Below are 21,911 nucleotides of genomic sequence, written 5' to 3'. Positions count from 1 at the left end.
CCACTTCTTCAGATGACCGAAGAAGGGGGCTGTGTCCACGAAAGCTCATGGTACCATCTACATGTTTCGTGAGTCTATAAAGTAATGCTAGTCTAATATGCCACCTGGTGGCAGTGATCAGACATCTTCAGGAAGTCAAAACTCAAATGCTTCTCTCTCACCAACCAACAGAAGTTGGCCTATCTTGTCTCTCTAAAACTGAGCATATATTCTCAGACAACCCAGAACTCCGGATAAGTGAATTTTCATTAAATACCTATAAATTAAAATCAATCCAAAGTGTGCAAGAGCAAAATTAGAAGAATGCTAAATTCCTTGTTTGCCACTATTTGTATTTTCTAATCTCAAACTTAAGCAGAAAACCAAATGTAGGCTTTTCAATGGTGTGAGAAGCTAAGGCAATTTTTATCTTTCAAAGGTATCTGCAACTGGTTTGACTTTTAGACCTGTGCTACGCACATGACCAAATAAGCCACTCAAGTCTCTTCACATGAGATAACTGCATAGAAAGAAAGCATAATGGCCAATAAATGGTTTAGCCTTTTGAGAGGCATTTGAACAGCAGGTCTGCAAAACCACCAATATAGGCAAGCCATTTTCAAATGTCCCAAAGAATATATAGTAACAACGAGGAAAGAAAGCGAGCTTCTACAGCCTCCAACCTAGGAGTGTCTCACTCCAAGGGCAAGGAAGGACAGCTGAGACAACTTCTGGCCACTGTGTGTCATCTGCAGATGGCACATGCCCTCCAATGGTGAAGAAATTTAATGATTCAGAGTGGGCTCTGGACATTTTGGAATTCAGAAGTTCTCTGCATTCAATCTTTTTGCTGTAGGATTTAAGTCAAGTCCTGCACAATAAGTGGTGCTTTGGGTATCACAGGCATCCAAATAAGCTTTGATTCTTCAAATCAAAAGAGCTTTTCACTAAGTAGACAAGTACCATCTCTTACCTTCTCCTTTAGTAGCTGAGTTTTTTTCATGGCATAGTTGGGAGGGGCTTTTCGGAACCGCTCTTTCTCTTTCACAATCTTTCACATGAAGCAAAACAGAGAAAAGTTATAACAGTATATTAGTTTTATAGTACCTGGAGAACCTACATGTGACAGCCCAAACAGTCCCATTAAACGTAAGATATTTACTTCTACAGAACATTTTTCAGCAGTATCTGACCTCTGCATTCATTACTCTACCAAAACAAACCAAGTTACAATCTTTTACTTACTGTATACGTAGCCTAGAACGGTGCGTCTACACTGCACCCTTAGCTGGAAGTAAGCTATCAAATTTGAACTACGCAGATTGCATATATTATTTCAAGTTAATTTAAAAATAGCTTATTTCAAAGTTTGGTGCTGTCTACAGAGCCAAATTTCAAATAGAGCGCTATTCCAAAACATCCCTTAATCCTCGTGGAACAAAATTTACAGGGATATCAGAATAGCACACCCATTACTTCGAAAGCTATTTTGAAAGCACGCTGTCAAGACGTGGAAAACGCTATTTTGGGATACTGGAAGTATCCCGAAATAGCACCACTGTGTAGACGCACCCTAACAGACTAATGACACCAAATTACACTTAGGCCTGGTCTACACAAGGTAGTTTGGTCAAAATTAGCCAAATTAGCCAAAATTAGCCACCTCCTCAATGTCTTGGTCATTAAATTTGTAGTTGAGGGCTTCTTTGATGGACACCTCCTTCTTGTTTATCTCATCTAGTGTAGGTAACTGCATCCCAGCTGAGAACATCTAGACACAAAAACAGAAGAAGTCAAGATCATTCTCCACTTATGAGAAAATCCCTGGCAGAGAGCTGCTTGAAGAGGAAATATTCTGGCAAACTCACCGCTTCCTTCCACTTCATAAACTCACTTTCAGTAAATTCTTGATTTGAGACAAACTCCAGACGAAACACACGCTGGTCACTGCCATGCCTGCAACAAGAAGGAAAAAAGTTGGCATGAGAGTTTTCCTGGCAACCAATATAGCAATGTGCCTATCTGTTGGATACAGGGCAATGACTTGGATCTACAAATCAAGACAAAGGTTCAGTTGTCACTCAACTGAATAGAGTTCATTAAGGCTGCTATCATTTTGTTCACTGTATGTCAATCTCCAATCCAAAACTTCTGCACACGCACTCGGGGGAGAGGGGCAGAGATGGCCCTCTTTCAGCCTACACATTAAAGAGTGTATGGGAATAAAGTGGGAATAATCAAGGAGGCTCTGGGGCTGAGCTATTTAAACACAGGAACAGGAAACCAAGGGGAGGAGAAGTCAGGTAGGCTGCAATGGTAGTAGTTTCTTTCTTGGGCACCACACCTAATCTGATTCTTAGACTTGGGTTTGTGGACTTGTGGACTGAAGCAGAGTCCTGGTGAAGTGTTTGTTGTAATTATTTCTGTCCTGTAACTTTATTAAGAGGGGAAGTGGCATTTGGTCAAAGTGTGTTTGTTTCTTCTTGCCCTTGGGACATTAATGAGACAGACTGACAATATGCTGCAATGTTGTGAACAAGCTTAATAGAATTAAGATAAACTTAATTCAATAAAGTTAAACCACAATGAATTAGGGTTAATGCTTTTGGGCTAAATTGTATTAAAAATCCAACTGTATGGGTTATGACATTGTATATATCGTCTCTAGTAGGAGGGGAGGATGCTAAAAGAACTTACTCCACAAACATATTTAGTAAATATCAGAGCCATGCCACCTCCACCCCTCATGCCCTCTAGAGCAGTGTTTCTTAAACTATGTTCCACGGAACACTGATTTTCCATGAACAACTTGCAGGTGTGCCGCAAGTCTGAAAAAATTTTTTTGAAGAAAATTTTCATAGATGTTACACATAAAAAAAAATAGTTTGGAGTCTGGGGTCTCAAAAAGTTTAAGAAACACTCTAGAGCAGGTGTTGTGGGGGTTTTGGTGTGGGGCAGCAGCTGTGGCCAGGATTAGGGAAGTGGAGTGCTGCATCCCTTGGGGGACGAGTTTGGACATGCCTTCCCACGGCTGTCAGGTCTCCCAGATCAGATTACAAATATGCACCAGCCCATAGATGGCCCGTGGGCCACGAGTGAGACTCCTGCTCTAGACATACATAGTCTACTTCAAACCGGATTCTCAGTGACCAACAAAGAAAATATTTTTTGATAAGTAACCTGGGTTTAGATGAACTCGGGGCCTTCTTCCAGATATAGCCAATGAACAGGATATTTGATTAATGGAGGACCCCAATCCTTTGGGGGAGGACTGAGAGGATTTGGCCTATTAAAGCCCCATAGGACTGGGTGTTTATTCTGAGCTGGAGCTGTCGGGAACTGTTAGCCACAAGGAATCCTGCCAGAATCTGTGTTAAGACTCAGGAGTCCCAGTAAGCTTATTAGAATGTGTGGAGGATCTTTTATGGTTTTCTCTGTAATGTATTTATCTTAAGTATAAGGTAGGCTTGCTCAGGAAGAACTGAGCGGTAACATATCTCTAGCAATTATACTTGTCATCTGCCTCTGAAGAGAAAGCAAAAAAACAGGCCTGTTTCGGCGGACTGTCTTGGCTGGAAAATAAACAGTGAAAGCAGGGAACCATGCAGCCTGGGAATACGTGGATGACAATGGGGGAAAAGGTATTGGCTAGGGAGCTGGAAGCCAACAGTGCCTTTAGTGAAGGGAAATACGCTTTGGACTGACACTTAAGATCACACTGCCACAATGGCCAAACAGAGGGCATGGAGGGGCTGCCCATACCTTTACCTTGCATTACTACTTAATAACCAGTTGCTAAGGAGCACAAAGATGACAATTCCCAGGCATTACACCCCCATTATGGTGGCAATAGTTCCAAAGGCACACCAACACCCATCTCCCTGCCCAAACCTTGACAAAATATGGTACGGCCCACTAGTAGGATCTTCCTCCACTACCTTAGTTTTGAGAACAGTGACATTTTGTAAGAGGAAGTTACTCACCTTGTTCAGTAACAATGGTTCTTTGAGATGTGCCCCCTCTGGATGCTCCACAACTATCTCTCCTCCCCTCTGCTTCAGTGTTCTTGTTAAGTACTCCTCAGTAAAAAAGGAACTGAAGGGGATTTGCCTGCCCATGTGTGCTGGTTAGTTCAGCAGCAGCACAAGGAAACATGTGCATCTAGAATGGAGCATCCACGGGGGGATGGGGAGGACAGACATGACATCCTGAAGAACCCTCGTTACTGTACAAAATGAGTAACTTCTTTGAAGTGTCCCTACGGGTACTCCACCGTAGGTGACTGCCATGCAGTATCCCTAATGGGAGGCTGGGGCTTGAGCATCGAGTCTGTTACGGATGACAATACTACCGACTCAAAGACAGCATCAGAAGCAGAGCCCCTGGCGAATGCATAGGGTTTTGCAAGGTACGCGCAGATGCAGAAGTCGCTTCCCTCCAGATTTCAGAGATAGGGAAACTCCTGAGGGAGGCAACAAAGGAGGAACCCGGCTTTGTGGATTGTATGCAGATTCTGGACGGAAGTACTACGTGATGAACTTGAAAGTAGTGTTTGACACAGGTCAGGATCCATTTGAACCTTTGTGCATAGAATATTGCTGCACCTTTGAACATAGAAAGGAAAACCTTAGGAGATTTCCTAAAGGCCTTCATCATGTCCAAGTAAAAGGCCAAGTCTCTTTTTTACATCTAGTGTGTGCAGTATAGCCTCCCTGTTATCAGAGTGAGGCTTAGAATAAAAGCTTAGGAGGTGAATCAGCTGGTTTATGTGGAAAGACAAGGTCACCTTGGGAATGAATTATGGTGTAGTCCAAGAATAACGTTGTCTCACAAAATATTGCATCGGCAGGGTGTTATTTCTCATCTCCTCCCTACCAAGGTGATCGCCAATAGGAAAGCTGTCTTCATAGACAGGTATATAAAGAAACAAGTAGACATGGGCTCAAACAGCTGCCTAATTAGGCTCTTTAGTATTAAGTTTAGATTCCATGTTGGAGTAGGATGTCTGTGTTTGGGGAAAGATTTACTATACTCATGAAGAACTGCTTTGTGGTTGGGTGAGCACTGAGTACCCCTCTGTGTGTTGATGGAAGGCTGTTATGACAGCTAGATTAACTCTGACTGAACTATGAGATTCTCTTGATTTCCTGTCAGTATCTAATGCAAGACAATTGAGGGGAAGAAAGAAAATTTGTCTGGAATTACACAAAACTTAAAACCTGGTCCACTTTTGCAGGTAAGTACAACAGATAGCTGATTTTCTATTGTGTAGTAACACTTCCTGTACCTCCTCAGAGCAGGGTCTTTCTGTGTGCTGGAATCATGAAGGAGGCAGGCCTCAAAAGTCAGTGTCTATGGTTTGGGATAGAGTGCATCCTTCATTCTGCAAGAAGTGGTATGAAGTGGTTACAGAGATAACAATAGGCATGTCTCCAGCTATGCCAGATAAGAGTACCACATCTGTCTCAGCCAGGAAAGAGAAACTGACAGATTTGTTCAGTGCTCCAAAATCTAGTATGATTCTCCAACTCCCTTCTTCTTGGGGATCAGGAAATAAGAGTAGACCCCTGTACTCAGAGGTGCTGAACAGACTCTATGGCTCCTAGACAGGCCAAGTGACCTATTTCTTGTCACAATGAACTCTCAGGAGAAGGATCCCTAAAGGATGGGGAGGGTATTTGGGGGAGATGGGAGGAAGGCAAAGTAGATGGAGTACCTACTGCAGATTTCCAGAACCCATCAGTTGGATGTTATTCGTTCCCAGTTGCTCTGGAACAAAGCAAGGTGGCACCCAAATGGGTATGACAGATTGGTCAGCAGCAGTTGATATTGAGGGGAGTGGTCTGCCAGCACCCCAACCAAGATGTCAAGACTGATGTTTTGAAGTGACTGGTTATGAGGAGAAAGACTGGGAGCCTAATGGCTTATGCGTAGAAAAAAATATCAGGTTTTTATTTTCCTTTGTGGCTCATATTGTTTAGTTGGAAAATGTGATGTATAAGATTTATGATGGGGTTGTGGACTAAATTTTCTTTTTGTCCGGGTGCATAAATCTCTAATGACTGGAAAATGGCCCTGCAGTCTTTAAGCATATGGAGGGATACATCAATCTGGTGCCCTTAGAACAGTGGTTCTCAAAGTGTGCTCCGCAGACTCACTAGCAATCCACGGCCACCTTAAAGGTGGTTCGCAGCTTGAGCTCAGCACCCACCTCCCCCACGCAATGGGGAGCCTGCTGCAGCTTCCCTTGGAGGGCAGGCAAAGGGGAGGAGGTACAAAGGCAGGTGGGGACAAGGAGGATTGGGGGAGGAAGGGGCTCAAACAGGGAGAGGCTGCAATTGGAGCCCAGCAGGGGGTGTTTCCAGCCACATGGGCATGGACAGGCTGGGGGTTGGGAACAAGAAGGATTTCTCTGAACTGCTCTGTGGGTTTCACTCTGGTGGTGCAGGGCTTGGCTCAGATCCTTCCCATCAGCTCATTAAAGAAATGTAACATTGCGGGGAGAAGAGGAACTACACAAAGGGGCTACAGTCCTGGCTGGACCATGTAGGAGGCAAACGCTGGGGGCAGGAGCGCTATGTGGGCTCAGTATAGCCTGTGAGCTCAGTTCCCTTTCTCCAGCACGCACAGTGAGTAGGGCTGCAGTCCTGGGCTTGCAAACAGCACTCAGCAGGGGGCTGGAAAGTAACAACTGTCTTTGCTTCGCAATTGGGGTTCATTGGCACAAGCTGGCTGGTAGGTCTAAACCTGGGGGGAGCCTCCTTCTTGCAAAAATGCAGCGAGGGGTGGTGGTTATTTTGCAAAATCTGGTATGTTTGGTAGGTGCAGCTCCCAACACAGCAGGCTTGTCCAGGGCCAGGGAGTTCACAGAGATGCAAGGGAGTGAGCCTCAGAAAGGGAGACGGGGGAAGGAACTGACTGCTGTGCTGCAGATTGGCCCACACTGGTGGAGCCGGGTTACTCTGGGGACAGCAGCATGCCCCTACCCCTGCACCCTGGGCTCACCTTTCAGCCAGGTGAGCTCAGTACAGTGCCAGAGCTGTGCCTGACCCTCAGCAAAGATTCCTTCTAGCCACTCTGAGGCTGCAATGCCCAAAGAAGGAAGGGAAGGCAAGATACCTGATTTCCTTGGGATTGGTTCTGCTTGGAGCAGGGGCTAGGACCAGAAGGCCTCCTGGGGTCTCTTCCAACCCTCCTCTTCTATGGTTCTATGTCTGTGAGGCTGGAGCAGCTTCACAGGCTCCCCACTATGTAGGGAAGGGTGGCTGAGCTCCCCCTTCCCCCCCGCACTGGGAACAGCAGCGTAGTGAGGTGCTGTCAGGAGGCAATGGGAGCAGCGGGAGGTGGTGCTTGGGAGCAGCAGGAGTGTGAAGCCAAGTGCCCCCCTTCACACCCAAAGTCCTACGTCCCAATCTCTTCACTCATCCCCCCCCCCCCACTGAGACCCCATACCTCCAGCTTGCTCCTACACCCTCCCTCCTGGCCAGACACCTTATTCCCAGCCTGCTTCTGTATCCTACCTCCCACCCAGACCTTGCACCCTCACCTCCTCCTCCACCACACCACCTGCGCAGATCCCTCTCTCATTGGCAGCCCTGTCCCCCTCATTTGTCCCCACCAGAGCCTAAAGGGGTCCACAAAATCCACCACACAGAACCCCAGAAAAGTTAATCAGGACTATGGGAAACCCTGAACCTCACTCCTCTCTGTCCCTTCCCCTGGTCCTGTGGGGCTGGCATACCAGAGGAGGGAGGTGTCTCAATTGGGGACCACATCAGTGAGAGTTGGGGGTTTCCTGGAGGGTTTTTTTGCTTCGAACTTCTGTGGTCTGACTGATTTTTTTGTGGGTCAGTGGCCCTGAGCCAAAAAAGGTTCCCCACCTCTGCCATAATGCAAAAAGCATTGAAACCTTTTCTGTTGGGCATAAATTAATATTTTACATTATTTAAAATGAAGTTTGATAAATTAAAATGAGAAAGTTAAAACCCTTAATCTGCTTAATAATTCAAATTAAATCATTCTCCCTACCTGCAGCACTAGCAAAATGGCTCGGGCATAATTATGTAATTAACAGTGAGTTTCCATTATCAACTGGTGGTCCATGGAAAGGTTTACATTGAGCCCACTGGTCCACGGGCCAAAATGTTTAAGAACCACTGTAGTAGGGTGACCAAGGTAGTGCAAGGTGACCCAGAGGTGGTGCCCATGATTGACAATACCCTGGTGGCTAAGGAGCAGATTAACGAGTCCAGATTGGTAATAGGCAGAATGAGCAATGTGAGAGGAGTGAACAGGAGACAGTCTCCCATCACTATCTGATTTAGCCCTGGAGAATGGAGGTGTATGACAGTGCACCAATGAAGATTACTACATCCAAAGTAAACTTTACACGAGAGCCCCAATACTGAGCAAGGGAAACCATGAAGTCTTTAGAGTGCCTGGACTCTTATGGTGCCAGCCTACTTGGTGCTGACAGTGGGCTGATGGCACCAAAAGGATCAGTGATCTGAGCTGTACCAAATGCTCTGAGGCTGGATGGCTCACAAAGCCAATGGCAAAGCTTGTACTGAAAGAATCTTCTTAGAACTGGTACAGTCTCTGTCCTTACCTTTATCTATCAATGCTGTTGCTTCCATGCCTATATCCATCAGGTTTTTCAGAATATAGACCTGTGGTGGCCAACCAGTTCTGAAGCAGTAGCCATTATAGTAGCTACAGCAAACTAGCCATACTCAACCGGCCAAATAGCCACATTGTTCGAGCCAACCAGCCATACTTGGTTAGCGGCTAGTGTGTTGGACACCAGGGACATAGACTGTACCTGCCACTTCAGACCCTCATGAGTTGCATGTACTATGTTCCGACTGTCTTGGTACTGACCATACCAAATGGTAATCTCTTCCAGCTAATTTGGAATTCTGGCTTCCCCCCCAAAAAAAATCTTGACAGAGCCGCAGCTATTTTCTTCAACCCGTAGTCCTTAGATGTCAAGGGCTGTGGGGAAGATTTGTACCACTTTGGTGACTCCAGGATGCCTGAAGAGCTGTCACCAAGGAAGAATTTTAGTATCAGCTTTTGGGCTTTCCAAGATCTGGACTTGAGTTGTTGGCAGAGATCACCGTTTTGAGAAACATGGCTTTCTTGCATGTGAGGCACCTCTTAAATCCCAAAAACTGGGTATACACCTGTGCTGGAGCAAACCCCAGACAAAGGTGGGGAAAAATAAAAAAGTCCAGGGTTTTTTGCCTGAGAGAGAGAAAATAAAGAAAGCTCTACAGCTCAGAAAGGGGTTAATTATTTAAGTGCTAAGCACAGCTTGAGTCCCCCGCTGACCCCATGCTCCCTACAGTGCTTTGGCCTTTCAAGTGTAGCATGATGAACAGACTAATAGCTCTGTTTCCAGAAAGGTGCAGTTAACATAAGAACATAATAATGGCCATACTGGGTCAGACCAAAGGTCCATCCAGCCCAGTATCCTGTCTGCCGACAGTGGCCAACATCAGGTGCCCCAGAAGGAGTGAACCAAACAGGTAACAATCAAGCGATCTCTCTCCTGCCATCCATCTCCACCCTTTGACAAACAGAGGCTAGGGACACCATTCCTTATCCATCATGGTTTATAGCCATTAATGGACTTAACCTCCATGAATGTATCTAGTTCTCTTTTAAACCCCGTTATAGACCTAGCCATCACAATTTCCTCAGGCAAGGAGTTCCACAGGTTGACTGTGTGCTGCGTGAAGAAGAACTTCCTTTTATTTGTTTTAAACCTGCTGCTCATTAATTTAATTTGATGGCCCCTAGTTCTTATATTATGGGAACAAGTAAATAACTTTTCCTTATTCACTGTCTCCATACCACTCATGATTTTATACACCTCTATCATATCCCCCCTTAGTCTCCTCTTTTCCAAGCTGAAAAGTCCTAGTCTCTTTAATCTCTCTTCATATGGGACCCATTCCAAACCCCTACTCATTTTAGTTGCCCTTCTCTAATGCCAGCATATCTTTTTTGAGATGAGGAGACCACATCTGTATGCAGTATTCAAGATGTGGGTGTACCATGGATTTATATAAAGACAATAAAATATTCTCCGTCTTATTTATTTAAGAAAGAACTGAGCCAGGTTCACCTGTGCACATTGGCTAGCCTCGTGGCAGAACGCAAGACAGGGGCAGCACATGTGCAGGCCAAACAGACAACACTACCAAAGTTTTTGAATCAGCTAGGCAGGGACACAAGCACCTATAGCTAGAGTGGGCAATAAAATGGAGGTGGTTCGCCAGGTGTCCCTGTCCGCGATACTCCTCTCAGCTCCCATTGGTTGGGAATAGTGATCCATGGCCAATTGGAGCTGCAAGCCCCTGTACCTGTGGAGGCGCAGGTAAAACACAGTAGTGGCTGCCTGCCAGGTCTAACTCTGACAAAACCACATCTGGCCCTCAGGCTGGTATTTGCCCACCACTGACCTATAGGGACACTATAGGAAGTGGATAAGTGGAAGTGACCTCCTCTGTCTAGTTTCTAAACAGTATCAAAAGTTCTCACCACCAGCCAAAGTTTTAGATCGCCATAGAATCTACTGCCTGAGGAAGTGAGCTGCCCTGGTGAAACATTCCTTACAGCAGGATTACTCAACTTTGGAAACCCTGGGGGCCACAGTGATACTTTCAGCACATACCGAGGGCCACAACTTAAGTGTGGTTGCCTACACATGCAAATATATGCAAATAGCTTCTTTCGCACTGACTGGTATGAATATAAAGATTAAGGCAAGACTATACAACATACAGGCCACATTTAAGTCAGTTCTGCTGATATTAATAAAATGCAATAGTTACCTGATTTCCACCAATATGTCAGCACTTTTAATGAGCAATGACAGTCCAGGAATTTAACTACTAAAACACATTATACTGACTACTTTTTTGTTTTGGCTCCCACCCACAGGCCGCAAACAAATGGGCTGCATATTGAGTAGCCCTGCCTTACAGTAAGAATTTCTCTCTTTCAACTAGGCAGAAGAAGCTATTACCAGCCATCAGAAGGGTGATGAATTAATAAGGCTTTTTCACAGAATTTATCAAGTTATTGTGACCTGCACAAATATGCATTCTCCAAACACTGGAACAATTAATTTTTTTAACGGGTCCATAGAAATACCCAGAAGAGAGAAATTTGATGTGATATCCACCCATGCACCATCCATTTAAGCAGCACGGCATGCCAGCATCTGTGCTGCCCCTATCATGGGAAGACATATTGCCCCATTGCCTTATGTGAAGGTGGTGAAGGAGAAAAATACAGATGGCTGACATCATACAGGAAAAATATAGACACCTGCTATTGCAGTCTCCAGATGACTCTCAGACAGCAAGGAAAAGTGATGGCCATTTTGAGCTCCATTTACTACCTCCCTATTTAAGGAGGCGGTGAGGGGGAGAAAAGGAGGAGTGTTCTGACAAGCAGGTTGGTAGAAACGCTCTGTTTTATGGCTCTCATCTCCATACTACACAGGAAACATTGCATCTCATAAAAGGGCAATTCACTTACTGATAAAATTATTTTGTCATCTTACCGTAACTGTAGTCCTTTGTTTGTCCTGGTACCTCCAAGCTGGTAAACCTTTGCAGTTTCTACAACACCAGTTATTTCAGCAACCTAGATCATAAAAAGATATGCAGGAAAGAAGATTGTGAGGACTAATCATGCCATTTCCTGAACACACTTCATTCTGCAAAGTCCTCTCCACTAGAGACCAAGGTTAGTCTGATAAATAGTTCTATCTAGAAATCATCATCTAAAGCAGGGGTGGACAATAATTTTTTTTTGGGGGGGGGGGCACACCAAGATAGGGATGTGAACGACTAGTTGACTATACAATAAGCAAATGCTTAACAGATAGTCAAGAGGCTAGTCGACTAGTCACTCCCCCCCTCTACCAGAAAGAGGCAGCAAGAGAGGGGAGAGGAGAGGATGCTTCAAAGTGGCCGGACTCCATGTGACATTTCAAAGCGGCACTGCCATGTGAAGCCCAGGGTCAGCGGGGGAGTTCCCAGATGACTCCGGGCTCCACATGGCACTGACTCTTTGAAATGCCACATGCAGCCCAGGGTCCCTAGATGGCCCACAGCTCCATGCAGTGCTTCCGTTTTGAAACACCACAGAGAGCACGGGTCCAGCAGGACACAGCTTGAGTCCCCCTTACCCCATGCTCCCTACAGTGCTTTGGCCTTTCAAGTGTAGCAACAGCCCCAGGAGTGTTGCTACACTTCAAAGGTGGCGGCGCCCTTATTGACTTACTGAATAGTCGATGCAAATTGCATTGACTATTCCATTAGGCAAATAATCTAAATTTTACATCCCTATGCCAAGATTTTGGTCAAGGGCTGCATTCTTCCATGGTATTAACTGAGGAGGTGTGGGATCTGGGGTGCAGGAGGGAGAATGGAATCTGGGAGGGAGTTTGGGGGAAGGAGGTAGTTGTGACCTAGGGCAGGGAACTGGGGTGCAGGGTTTTGGGATGCGACCTAGGCTAGGAGGGGATTGTGATCTCATGCAGCAGACTGGGGTGCCAGATCTGGTAGTGGGTATGGGTGCATGTGGAGTAGTGGGGCATGAGTGGGGAGCAGAGGGTTGGGGAATGGAGGGGCTGGGATGCTAGAGGCAGGTTCTGGCCAGGAGACTTATCAGCCAGCAGTTAAACCATCCTGCCTGACTGCCGAGCTAAAGGAATACAGAGCTTAAAATGTTTCTACCAGCTCAGCCATGTGCTTGAGTGAGTAATTGAGCAGGAGGGTTGTGCTTTGTAGCTGCCTGTTACTCAAACAGGCAGATTCCGTTGGCCAGTTTCTGTCCAGAAACTGACCAATGGGATTGTGCTGGAGGCAGGAGCAGTGTCTGAATCTTACCCTCTGGACTCAAAGAAAAAGTACCCCACAGCCGTGTTTGAGAGGCGTGCAAGGCTGCAGGACAAGCAAGGCTGTCTGTGGCTTCCCACTGCCTACGCAGGCTGGATCCAGTGGCTTGGCGGGCCAAAACTGGCCCACAGGGCGTATTTTGCCCATGCCTGATGGTAAGAAGATTACACTGAAGAGTCCTTCCTACTGTGTTAGTTAGTATTGTACAACTACTTCTTATAGGTTTGTTCTTCACCTTCATTAGTTTCTTGAAATAAAACTAGCTGGCAGTTTATGCCAGCTGAAAGAGGTATAGGGTTTAAGCAGTCTCAATTCTTCCCTAGTCATATGATGTATACAATCACACAGTAAAATAGCTGCATCTGGTATGGGGAGAAAATAAAATACATCTTCAGAGTGACTGTGCTTAACACATGGGGCAGTGCTGAAGTACCAGTTTTTGAAAGGAACTTCAGAAGATGCTACCATATTCTTTCATGTTGTCACGGTGATGAACAGCAATGAAATGATTAAGTTATCTCCCCAAAGGTAGTGATGTGTTAGGTTAGTTTATTTTACATAATTAGCAGAAAAGAAAAAGCAGATTTTTTTTTATGAATACAGAAAACCAGTTTGATAATACTGCCTTCTCATCACTGTAGAGTATAGCTGGTGGTAAATCTTTTATCAATGTCCTCAAATTCAGAGATAGAAATGTAGCCATGTTAGTCTGGGGTAGCTGAAGCAAAATGCAGGACAATGTAGCACTTTAAAGACTAACAAGATGGTTTATTAGATGATGAGCTTTCATGGGCCAGACCCACTTCCTCAGATCAAAAACATCTGAGGAAGTGGGTCTGGCCCACGAAAGCTCATCATCTAATAAACCATCTTGTTAGTCTTTAAAGTGCTACATCGTCCTGCATTTTGCTCAAATTCAGTATCAGTTTTGAAGCTGCAAAGCAGTGTTTCCCTATTTACCCTGTCTTCTGAAGAGCACGGGAAAAGTTAAAAGGTCTGGCACAGTAATGCCTATTTTCTGATTTCTCAACAAGATGGTAAGAATTTATGGGAGTGACCACAAATTACAGAAAACGGGATCACACTGATCCTTACTTGATCACAGCACTAATTTTCAAAACAGAGTAAAAAGCAGAGCAGCAACAGTTTGGGTCAAAAGGACTAGGCTGAGTTTTCAATTTTGTTTTAGTATGGCACCAATTTATCACATTGCTTTAGAAATCAATAAGCTGCAGTTCCCTCTGGCCACCTCGCCCTTCAATTTCCTCCCCCCTCCCCCCCTCCTTCAGCCTTCTCTACTACTCTTAACAGCAGCAGACTCCTTTAGTACATAATGACCCCAATAAGTATGGTCACAGGAGAAAGAGCCCAGACAAACAACAGTAGCTGTGAATATTGCTGTGCTACTAAATGGCAATTAAATCCCTGGAATACAAACTCACCCGATAGACAGGTTTACTGTTGTGGTTCCCGATGCCAATACGCACAAAGCAGCCAGTGACTGTCTTGGCAAAGAAAGGCATATGACACCAACGTTCCAGCTTATGCCGAGATAACCGTACCCGATTCAGTTCTTCAGGTAAGGAGACTGGCTGGGATTTAGGAGGAATTTCTTCTTTTCTGATTTGGAAGACAAGGAAGACCAAACGAATATAAATCTATTAGCACCAAAGTACCTTTAGATAAGGTGCAGACTACCAAAAACTAATTAACTGAAACATTTGTAAAGGGATTCAATTTTTCAGGGTGGACAAGTGTAATTATGTGAATTTAGTGCTCACGAGGTGCCCAGTGGAAATCTGTGGCGACCAAAGCTCTCTAATATATAGGACATGACCAGCATGGGCAGTAGTTCCCCCTTATAATTTTCAACTATGGACCTTGTTCTTCAGGGTTGAGTACTATAGTCTTCAGACCAATTTAATCCTTGGGGCAAGGACACCAAATCACAAATTAATGGAAGTAAATGTCAGTCATGACAAATATAGGCATGATTTGAACAGTGATATAGGATCCGTATACCATCATTACAAGACTCCTCAACTAGCCACTTTATACACACTTTTTTTTTGAAAACACAATACAAGTGTGTAGCTTCAACTTTTCCACACAACTGGGACAATTTCAAAACATTTACCCAACTGGCTGAGCTCTCAAAGTTCAAGTGCAAACTCTGGTGCCTACAAGCAAGAATGACTTCACCTTCCAATCACTGCAGACAACAGGAAAGAACACACTTGGCCACAGGAGAGTGTTAAATCTTAGCTGCTGATCCAATGGTGGGAAACTGGACTACAAGAGGAAATGCAAAAAAATTCCAAATCTAGCTGCACACAGAAGCCTGAAAATGACATTGCCAAGTGGCAGAGCTGCCTTTGATGCCCCAAGCTGACTCTGCTTAATCCTATAAACCAAAATATGGTCACAGAGGTATTGTTTGTTAAGTTTTGTTAATGTTGAACACACACAGGAAAGCATTTCTTTATAACCTGTATTTAATACTTACTCTTCCTCCTCATCAGACGAGGATGATCTGGACGTTCGATCACTCTTCTCACTTGACTTATCGTCCTCTTCTTCCTCTTCATCATCTGAGTATACTTCACTAGTTTTTAATGGCTGTTTTTTTGCAAGCAACTCAGCTGAAAAAGGGGGGGAAAACGAGCCTTTGTTGAAAGCTTCTCCTTGCTCATGAAACCCTCCAGTTGTAAGAGACAGGGTAACCAGACAATTATATGCTCACAAACTGAAAGCCAGCTTCATAGCATTCATGTACACTTGTGCATAAGCATTCACTTAGTCACTGTAGGTATTTTGTTTGAAACACGCAAAACAGAAGATATCCTAAATCTCAGTTGTGCTCATCTGAAACACTCTTCCCACTGGGTAGGGAAGAGCAATGGGATAAGGAAACAGGATTCACATATGCCTACTTGAGCTTATTACTACCTTGCCAGTCTATCTGCTCATGGCAACTACTTTTGGAGCAGGCGGCACAAACCCCTCAAGCATTAGACCTTTTTAACCGTTCTAGCCAAGGACCAAGGAAACCCAAAAGACACCTACACTGTCGCCTCTATCATAGGCAGCGGTGGAGGGTGGGCGGAGGAAGCTGCAGTGAAGCAACCCCTGTCCACGGGGAACTCGGACCCTTGTGGGCAGGGGTTGCTGCCACCCTGCACTGCTGACTCTGTATCCAAGGCAGCGGGGTGGCAAGCAGCCGGGCTGTGCAGGGAGCTGGTTTTTAAATAGGGAGCACCCTAAGAGTGGGGCCAGGAGCGCACTGGCTCCCGGCTCCGCTCCTGGCGATTACTGAATAATCACGTAACCGCTAAGATTTCACATGGTTACATGACTATTCAATTACACTGTATCTAACATGCCTAACACATACTTTAACTTTGTATTTTCAGTAAGAGTATGTCTACTCAGCAGTGTTATTTCAGAATAACGGAGACTATTCTGAAAAAGAGCGTGACTACACTACAAGCCTTTATTTTGAAATAATGTTGAGCTGGAGGACTTCTTACTCCGTCTTATGGCAACCCTCATTTCATGAGAAGTAAAGGAAGTTGAAGGAAAAGTGTTCTTCCCTTTGCTTTCCTGCTGTATAGACAGCCCCATAAGCAGCGTTAAGCTATTTCAACGTAGCTGAAGTTGCATAGCTTAATTCAACTTTAGCCCTGCTACATAGACTTACCCTCAATGTGGTATACAGGCAGTCCCTGAATTATGCGGATCCGACCGCAGTTACGAACGGGGCTTTTCTTGCCCAGGAGGACGCAAGCGGCGGGACGCCCAGATGCGCAGCGGTCCCGCCACTCGCATCCTCTGGGGCGAGAAAAGCTGCTCCGCATCTCCCTGGTCTGCTGGAGGGGAGTCCCCCCCAGCAGACCAGGGAGACGCAGAGCAAAGCCGCGGAGGATGTGGGCCGGACCGTGGCGCGTCTCAGCAGTCCCGCCGCCCATGTCTCCCTGGTCTGCTGGGGGGAGGGGGGGCGCGCAGCTAGTGCGCTCCCCCGCCTCCCCCCCAGCAGACCAGGCTTTTCTCGCTGACAACACCTGGGGTAGAGCAGCTGGGGCGCTGCCGGGTTGGTCCCGCAGCACCGCTCCTCGGCGCTACTGGACCAACCGGACAGCACCCCAGCTGCTCTGCCCCAGGCGTCCCCAAGTCAGCCGCTGCTGAAACTGACCAGCAGCTGACTACAGGAAGCCCGAGGCAGAGTTGCTCTGCCCCGGGCTTCCTGGAATCAGCCGCTGATCAGTTTCAGCAGTGGCTGACTTGGGGACACCTGGGGTAGAGCTGCTGGGGTGCTGCCGGGCTGGTCCCCGCAGCGCTGAGGTGCGGCGCTGCGGGGACCTACCCAGCAGCGCCCCACCTGCTCTGTCCCAGGCATCCAAATTCAGCTGCTGTTGAAACTGATCAGCGGCTGATTCCAGGAAGCCCAGGGCAGAGCAACTCTGCCTCGGGCTTCCTGTAGTCAGCCGCTGGTCAGTTTCAGCAGCGGCTGAATCTGGACGCTAGTTCCGACTTACATACAAATTCAACTTAAGAACAAACCTACAGTCCCTATCTTGTACGTAACCCGGGGACTGCCTGTATTGCCTTTTCCCCTAAAAAGATCCTGTGCACTTCTTATAAGCATAACAAACCACCACTGCCAACTTTCACTTGTGTTCACAACATCTGTCAATAGACCAAGGAAAGAGTGAACATGGAAATGGCAATTCTGGGAAACAAAGGTCACGGATTCTGCCCAAATAAGAACTGGAGGCAAACGAGGATGTGGGGTTCGAGATGACCCCCATTAGTTTCAAAACTAAATCAACCCACTTAACTCAGTTTTTTGTATTGACACCAGTTTAAAGACAAGTGCCTCATCACTACCTGCTATAGCCATGTTATATGATTAGAAACACTCTTAAATTTGTTTTTTTGCAGGTCGACAAACTTTCACACTCACCTGTTCTGTTCTTCCTTTTCTCTCTTTCTGCTTTCAGTTCCTCCATTGCCTGAGATTTCTTATCCAGTTTCTCGTCCCTCTTTGACCGTCGTTCTTTGTTGTGTGACATCACCTAAAGAGCATGCACATAGAACACCTCACCACTTAGCCACAGTTCAGAGACTGAAATGGGGAACAAAATTAAAAAGCTCTCTATTCTAGAATTAGAGTGGACTGAAATATTTCATTCAAAGAGTTTAATAAATCCTCTATCCCATTCCCCCATCCCAAAAATATCCAACCCGTAACATTTTCATAAAAGCCTTAGGATTTTCAAAGCTCTTTGTCAAAATTGAGACTATAGATTTCAAATTTCAAAGATTCATTTTTGTTGCTGTCCTTCACTTTCCTCCTTTTCTTTTTCCTTATTCCTTTTTGCCACTGATTTTGCCTAGAGTTTGGTTTCACTTTTTTTGCTAAATTTCAGAACTTTAAATTTCAGTAAAGTTGCAGAATGACAAAAGGAAAACTGAAACTAACTTTGCCACTAACTTTAAGAGTTTGAGAAGTTTTGAAAAGATAAAATAGCAAAAAAAAGTGGGGGAATCGAGGTAAATAATTGTGGACATCTTTTATTTTATCAAAGTGACAAAAGGGAGCAATGGGTAAAGTCATGTGTTTTTCAAAAGAATAATTTGCATAGAATTTCAAAAGCCAAAATGTTATTCCATTTCAAACTCTGTAAGATGGAAAACTTCAAGAGTTTTTCCCTCCCCCCATTTAAGCACCTCCACTTTAATACTTAGTATACAATATAGAAGGTTCATTCAGAACTTATGCTGATAAACTTATGCAGGATATTCTTGAACAAGTATGGATAAAACCTTTTTAAACACATGAGCTAGGTGTTCTGTTTACGTTGTGTGTTACACAACTACTATTGTACAAACGATTTAGGGCTTAAAACTTGTTATTTTTCCCCTTTCAAACTTTCTTGGTACCACGAGCCCAACAATTTACACAGGAAGGGCAAAAACCAACTCAAATTTGTAGATGTATCTGAAAGTTCCCTAAAGTAGCTCCAATACCATCACTGCCAAGTCTGATCTTGGAACTTTCCAATGGAACACAAGTAGAAAGCTCAGACTCATGGTATCAAGCTCTCTTTTCTAGCACTACTGGGTTATGAGATGATAGACTTTTGCATCAATAACAAATTCTAAAGTGCATAGTGCAAGACCTGCATTAATGTCATTTCTTTGCAAGGAAAAAAAATTCTGGAAGGGTGGGGTATTTTTGTTTTTTAAAGAGGGGTGGGTGTTTGATGTTGTTCAAATTTTTGGAATTTTAGAGGTAACCCCTAAGAAAGATGGAATAGCAGGCAGAATGCATGCCAATCAATTAAACTGCAGAACAATGTATCATGTAGCTCTGACTTTTGTTACATAAGTACACAAAGAGGATGTTACACAGGTAGGAGATGAATGAATATACTGTGTAGAGTCTTTTTTATATTTGCTAAAGAGTAAAATTGTGTAGGTTTAAATTTCACACAAAAGCTATATTAAAAGTATTCACATTGCCAAGTGAAACACTCAGGATAAGAAATGCCAAAGTATTCTTACATATTAACTCTTACACCTTGTGAATATGAAAGATTACACAGTCTTCCATAACGAACACATTCCCTCAGAGTTCTAGTTCTAGGAAGGCCAAAGGATTACCACCTGCACTTAAACATGTAATAAGAAATTCATTCCAACTTATTTATAGATGCATGTAAGTCATCAGAATACTGAGAAGTTGTTCTTCAAAGAGAAGGACTATGTGTCTGTATATATGAATATACATCTGAGAACTTATAAACTTGACTTCATTCTAAAAACAGATTTTTGCCAGACTACAGAAAGTTTCTAGGTTGCCAATGTGCTTATATCCCTACTGCCTTTTCCATTTCTGCGCCACACCAGATACACAATAGAAGCCATTTTTTTAAATAGCAAAACTATTATTCCTCATTCTTTGTCTTAAAAAATGGCTTCACAGTTTTTGGTCAAACTCCCCTAAAAAATTCACTTCTAGCGAGACACCAAATGTTATAAGTTTCCTCTTTTAAGGCAAAAGTTTGACAAAAAGACCCTTTAATATGAGAACAGTTAAGCAACATTGTAATAGCACAACAAGTATTCGTTCTTAACGTAAATGTTCTTAGAGAAGAGTGGTCTGTGCATTCCTTAACAGACAAAAGAGGTTTGGGAGTTTTGTTTTGTTTTTTCAAGTGATCTGAAAACTCAAGATTGCATTGAGTACAGAAGCAACCTGACTTCTCTGCTCCCTACCAAGCTGCTAGGAAGGGTTTGGAGAGAGACAGGGAGGAGGGCAAAAGGCAGCTGCATGCTTCTGTGGGATAAAGTGACTAGGAGTGAGAATTGCTGCATTTCTTACCTGACACTCCTGGATCTGTGTAAGCTTTTTCTTTTCCTGCTCTTCCTCTTGCTTTTTCTTTTTCTCCTTTTTTTCTTTCTTTTTTGCTGTTTTTAATTTCTTCTTAATTTCAAATCTGGGTGTAAACAAAAACAAAGAGAGGCATTAAGAAAGTAGATGAAAGGGCTGAAATCATTTGCAGGCAGAGTGCCAGACAAGGAGAGGGCATCAGATTTAAGGAGCATTTGAGTTAAACTGAGATGAAAAGGAAGTTCTATCACTGAAATAGTGCATTAAGTTAAAGAAAATGTATACATGCTCAGAATCTCACAGGTGAGCCACAGTTTTGCCATGATACAGTGGGAATTGGAACAGCCAAGCAAAGTACAATAAGAACCAGTAGCTGAAGTTAGATAGTATTCTAGAACCCAGACACATACTCCTTGAAAAGGTACATGTGATACTAATTTACAAATTCTGTTAGTTACTTTGTAGAACAGTGCCTACATGTGATCATGTTCTTTCAATTTCAACCTGTGAAGTTTCTTTGACTCACCCATACAAACCTCTGCTTCAATAGAACCTTTCCAGGAGAACCAGAAAAAGCTGAGTTTAGTATTCATAAACCATAAGTACAAAATAATCCAAAACTTCATTCAGACTTGATCCCAGTGCTATTACTGCACATTATAAAAAAAGCCAGAGAACAAAGACATCGAACATTATTATAAAAATACAATTAGGATTTCCATTCAAACACCAGTCAACTTGGGAGAAGACATGTACAGAATGGGTAGGAGTGCTAGAGAAAAGCATTTGAACTTACAGCAGAGAAAAACAGCATGTTTAAGGTCTGTACGTACAAACTCAATGCTGACATGTGTAACATCATTTATGTTGATGGGCCTTCCCAGGGGTTTGAGTGTACTCCAAAGGAAGTGTTCTTTTTACTTTTCTTAAAGTCTAGATTTTCTGGCTAGAGAACAGCATCTCTCCACTCTAAGAACCCAATCCGGCAAGTGCTTGAGCATGTGAGTAACTGTACTCAAACAAGTCATTCCACTGAAACACTCAACCCACAAAAAGAACGTTGACAAATTTTAACTAATGTGCTCTGCCGAGGGGCCAGATCTAAATAAATTAGTTTCTAGTTCTTGTCAACCTCTTTTCAGCTCCTAATATGTCATCAGAAAAGTACAATTAGTGTTCCCAGAGTTTAAGCCACCAGCTCCAGGCTGATTTTTCCCCATATCTTGCTCAACATGGAATTCACAAGTGGTGAGGAAAAGGTCATGTGGGACTAGCGCCTCCCTAGAGTCCAAACAACTTCATCTTCCTTTTCTCCAGCACAGTGGCTCCCACTCCAGGCTGCTTCAGCAGACACTCAAATATTCCAAGTTGACTTTTCCAAAGTGTTATATCTCCATTCCTGAAAGCAAGGGCTGGAGTAGGATTGGAATTGAGGGGGTATGCAGGAGGGGCTCTGACCGGAGACTGAAGGGTTTGGAGGGCAGGAGGGGGGGGAAAAAATCAGGGCTGGGGCAGGAGGCTGGCTCATGGAGAGGGGGCTCAGGGATGAAGACACCATGCTGCACTTACCTCCACAAGCAGTGGCATGTCCCCCTTCTGGCCAGCTCCTATGTTGA

The 21,911-nt window shown here is 44.3% G+C and overlaps 1 protein-coding gene across 1 annotated transcript in view; it reads right to left on the bottom strand.

The window, feature by feature from the left end:
* The window catches only part of RTF1 (RTF1 homolog, Paf1/RNA polymerase II complex component), a 55,742-nt gene that overhangs the window by 13,117 nt on the left and 20,714 nt on the right, over nucleotides 1–21,911 (bottom strand). Inside the window, exons 5-12 of the mRNA XM_075927141.1 lie at nucleotides 20,287–20,401; nucleotides 17,863–17,974; nucleotides 15,406–15,541; nucleotides 14,342–14,519; nucleotides 11,558–11,640; nucleotides 1,848–1,935; nucleotides 1,643–1,750; nucleotides 953–1,030 (exon numbers count right to left, since the gene is read on the bottom strand). Coding sequence (XP_075783256.1) covers nucleotides 953–1,030; nucleotides 1,643–1,750; nucleotides 1,848–1,935; nucleotides 11,558–11,640; nucleotides 14,342–14,519; nucleotides 15,406–15,541; nucleotides 17,863–17,974; nucleotides 20,287–20,401 — 898 coding nt within the window. The remainder of the gene's footprint in view (nucleotides 1–952; nucleotides 1,031–1,642; nucleotides 1,751–1,847; nucleotides 1,936–11,557; nucleotides 11,641–14,341; nucleotides 14,520–15,405; nucleotides 15,542–17,862; nucleotides 17,975–20,286; nucleotides 20,402–21,911) is intronic.

The sequence above is a fragment of the Pelodiscus sinensis genome, chromosome 4 (assembly GCF_049634645.1).
Source record: "Pelodiscus sinensis isolate JC-2024 chromosome 4, ASM4963464v1, whole genome shotgun sequence".
NCBI classification, from domain to species: domain Eukaryota; kingdom Metazoa; phylum Chordata; order Testudines; family Trionychidae; genus Pelodiscus; species Pelodiscus sinensis.
This window is presented reverse-complemented; position numbering and strand designations above follow the sequence as displayed.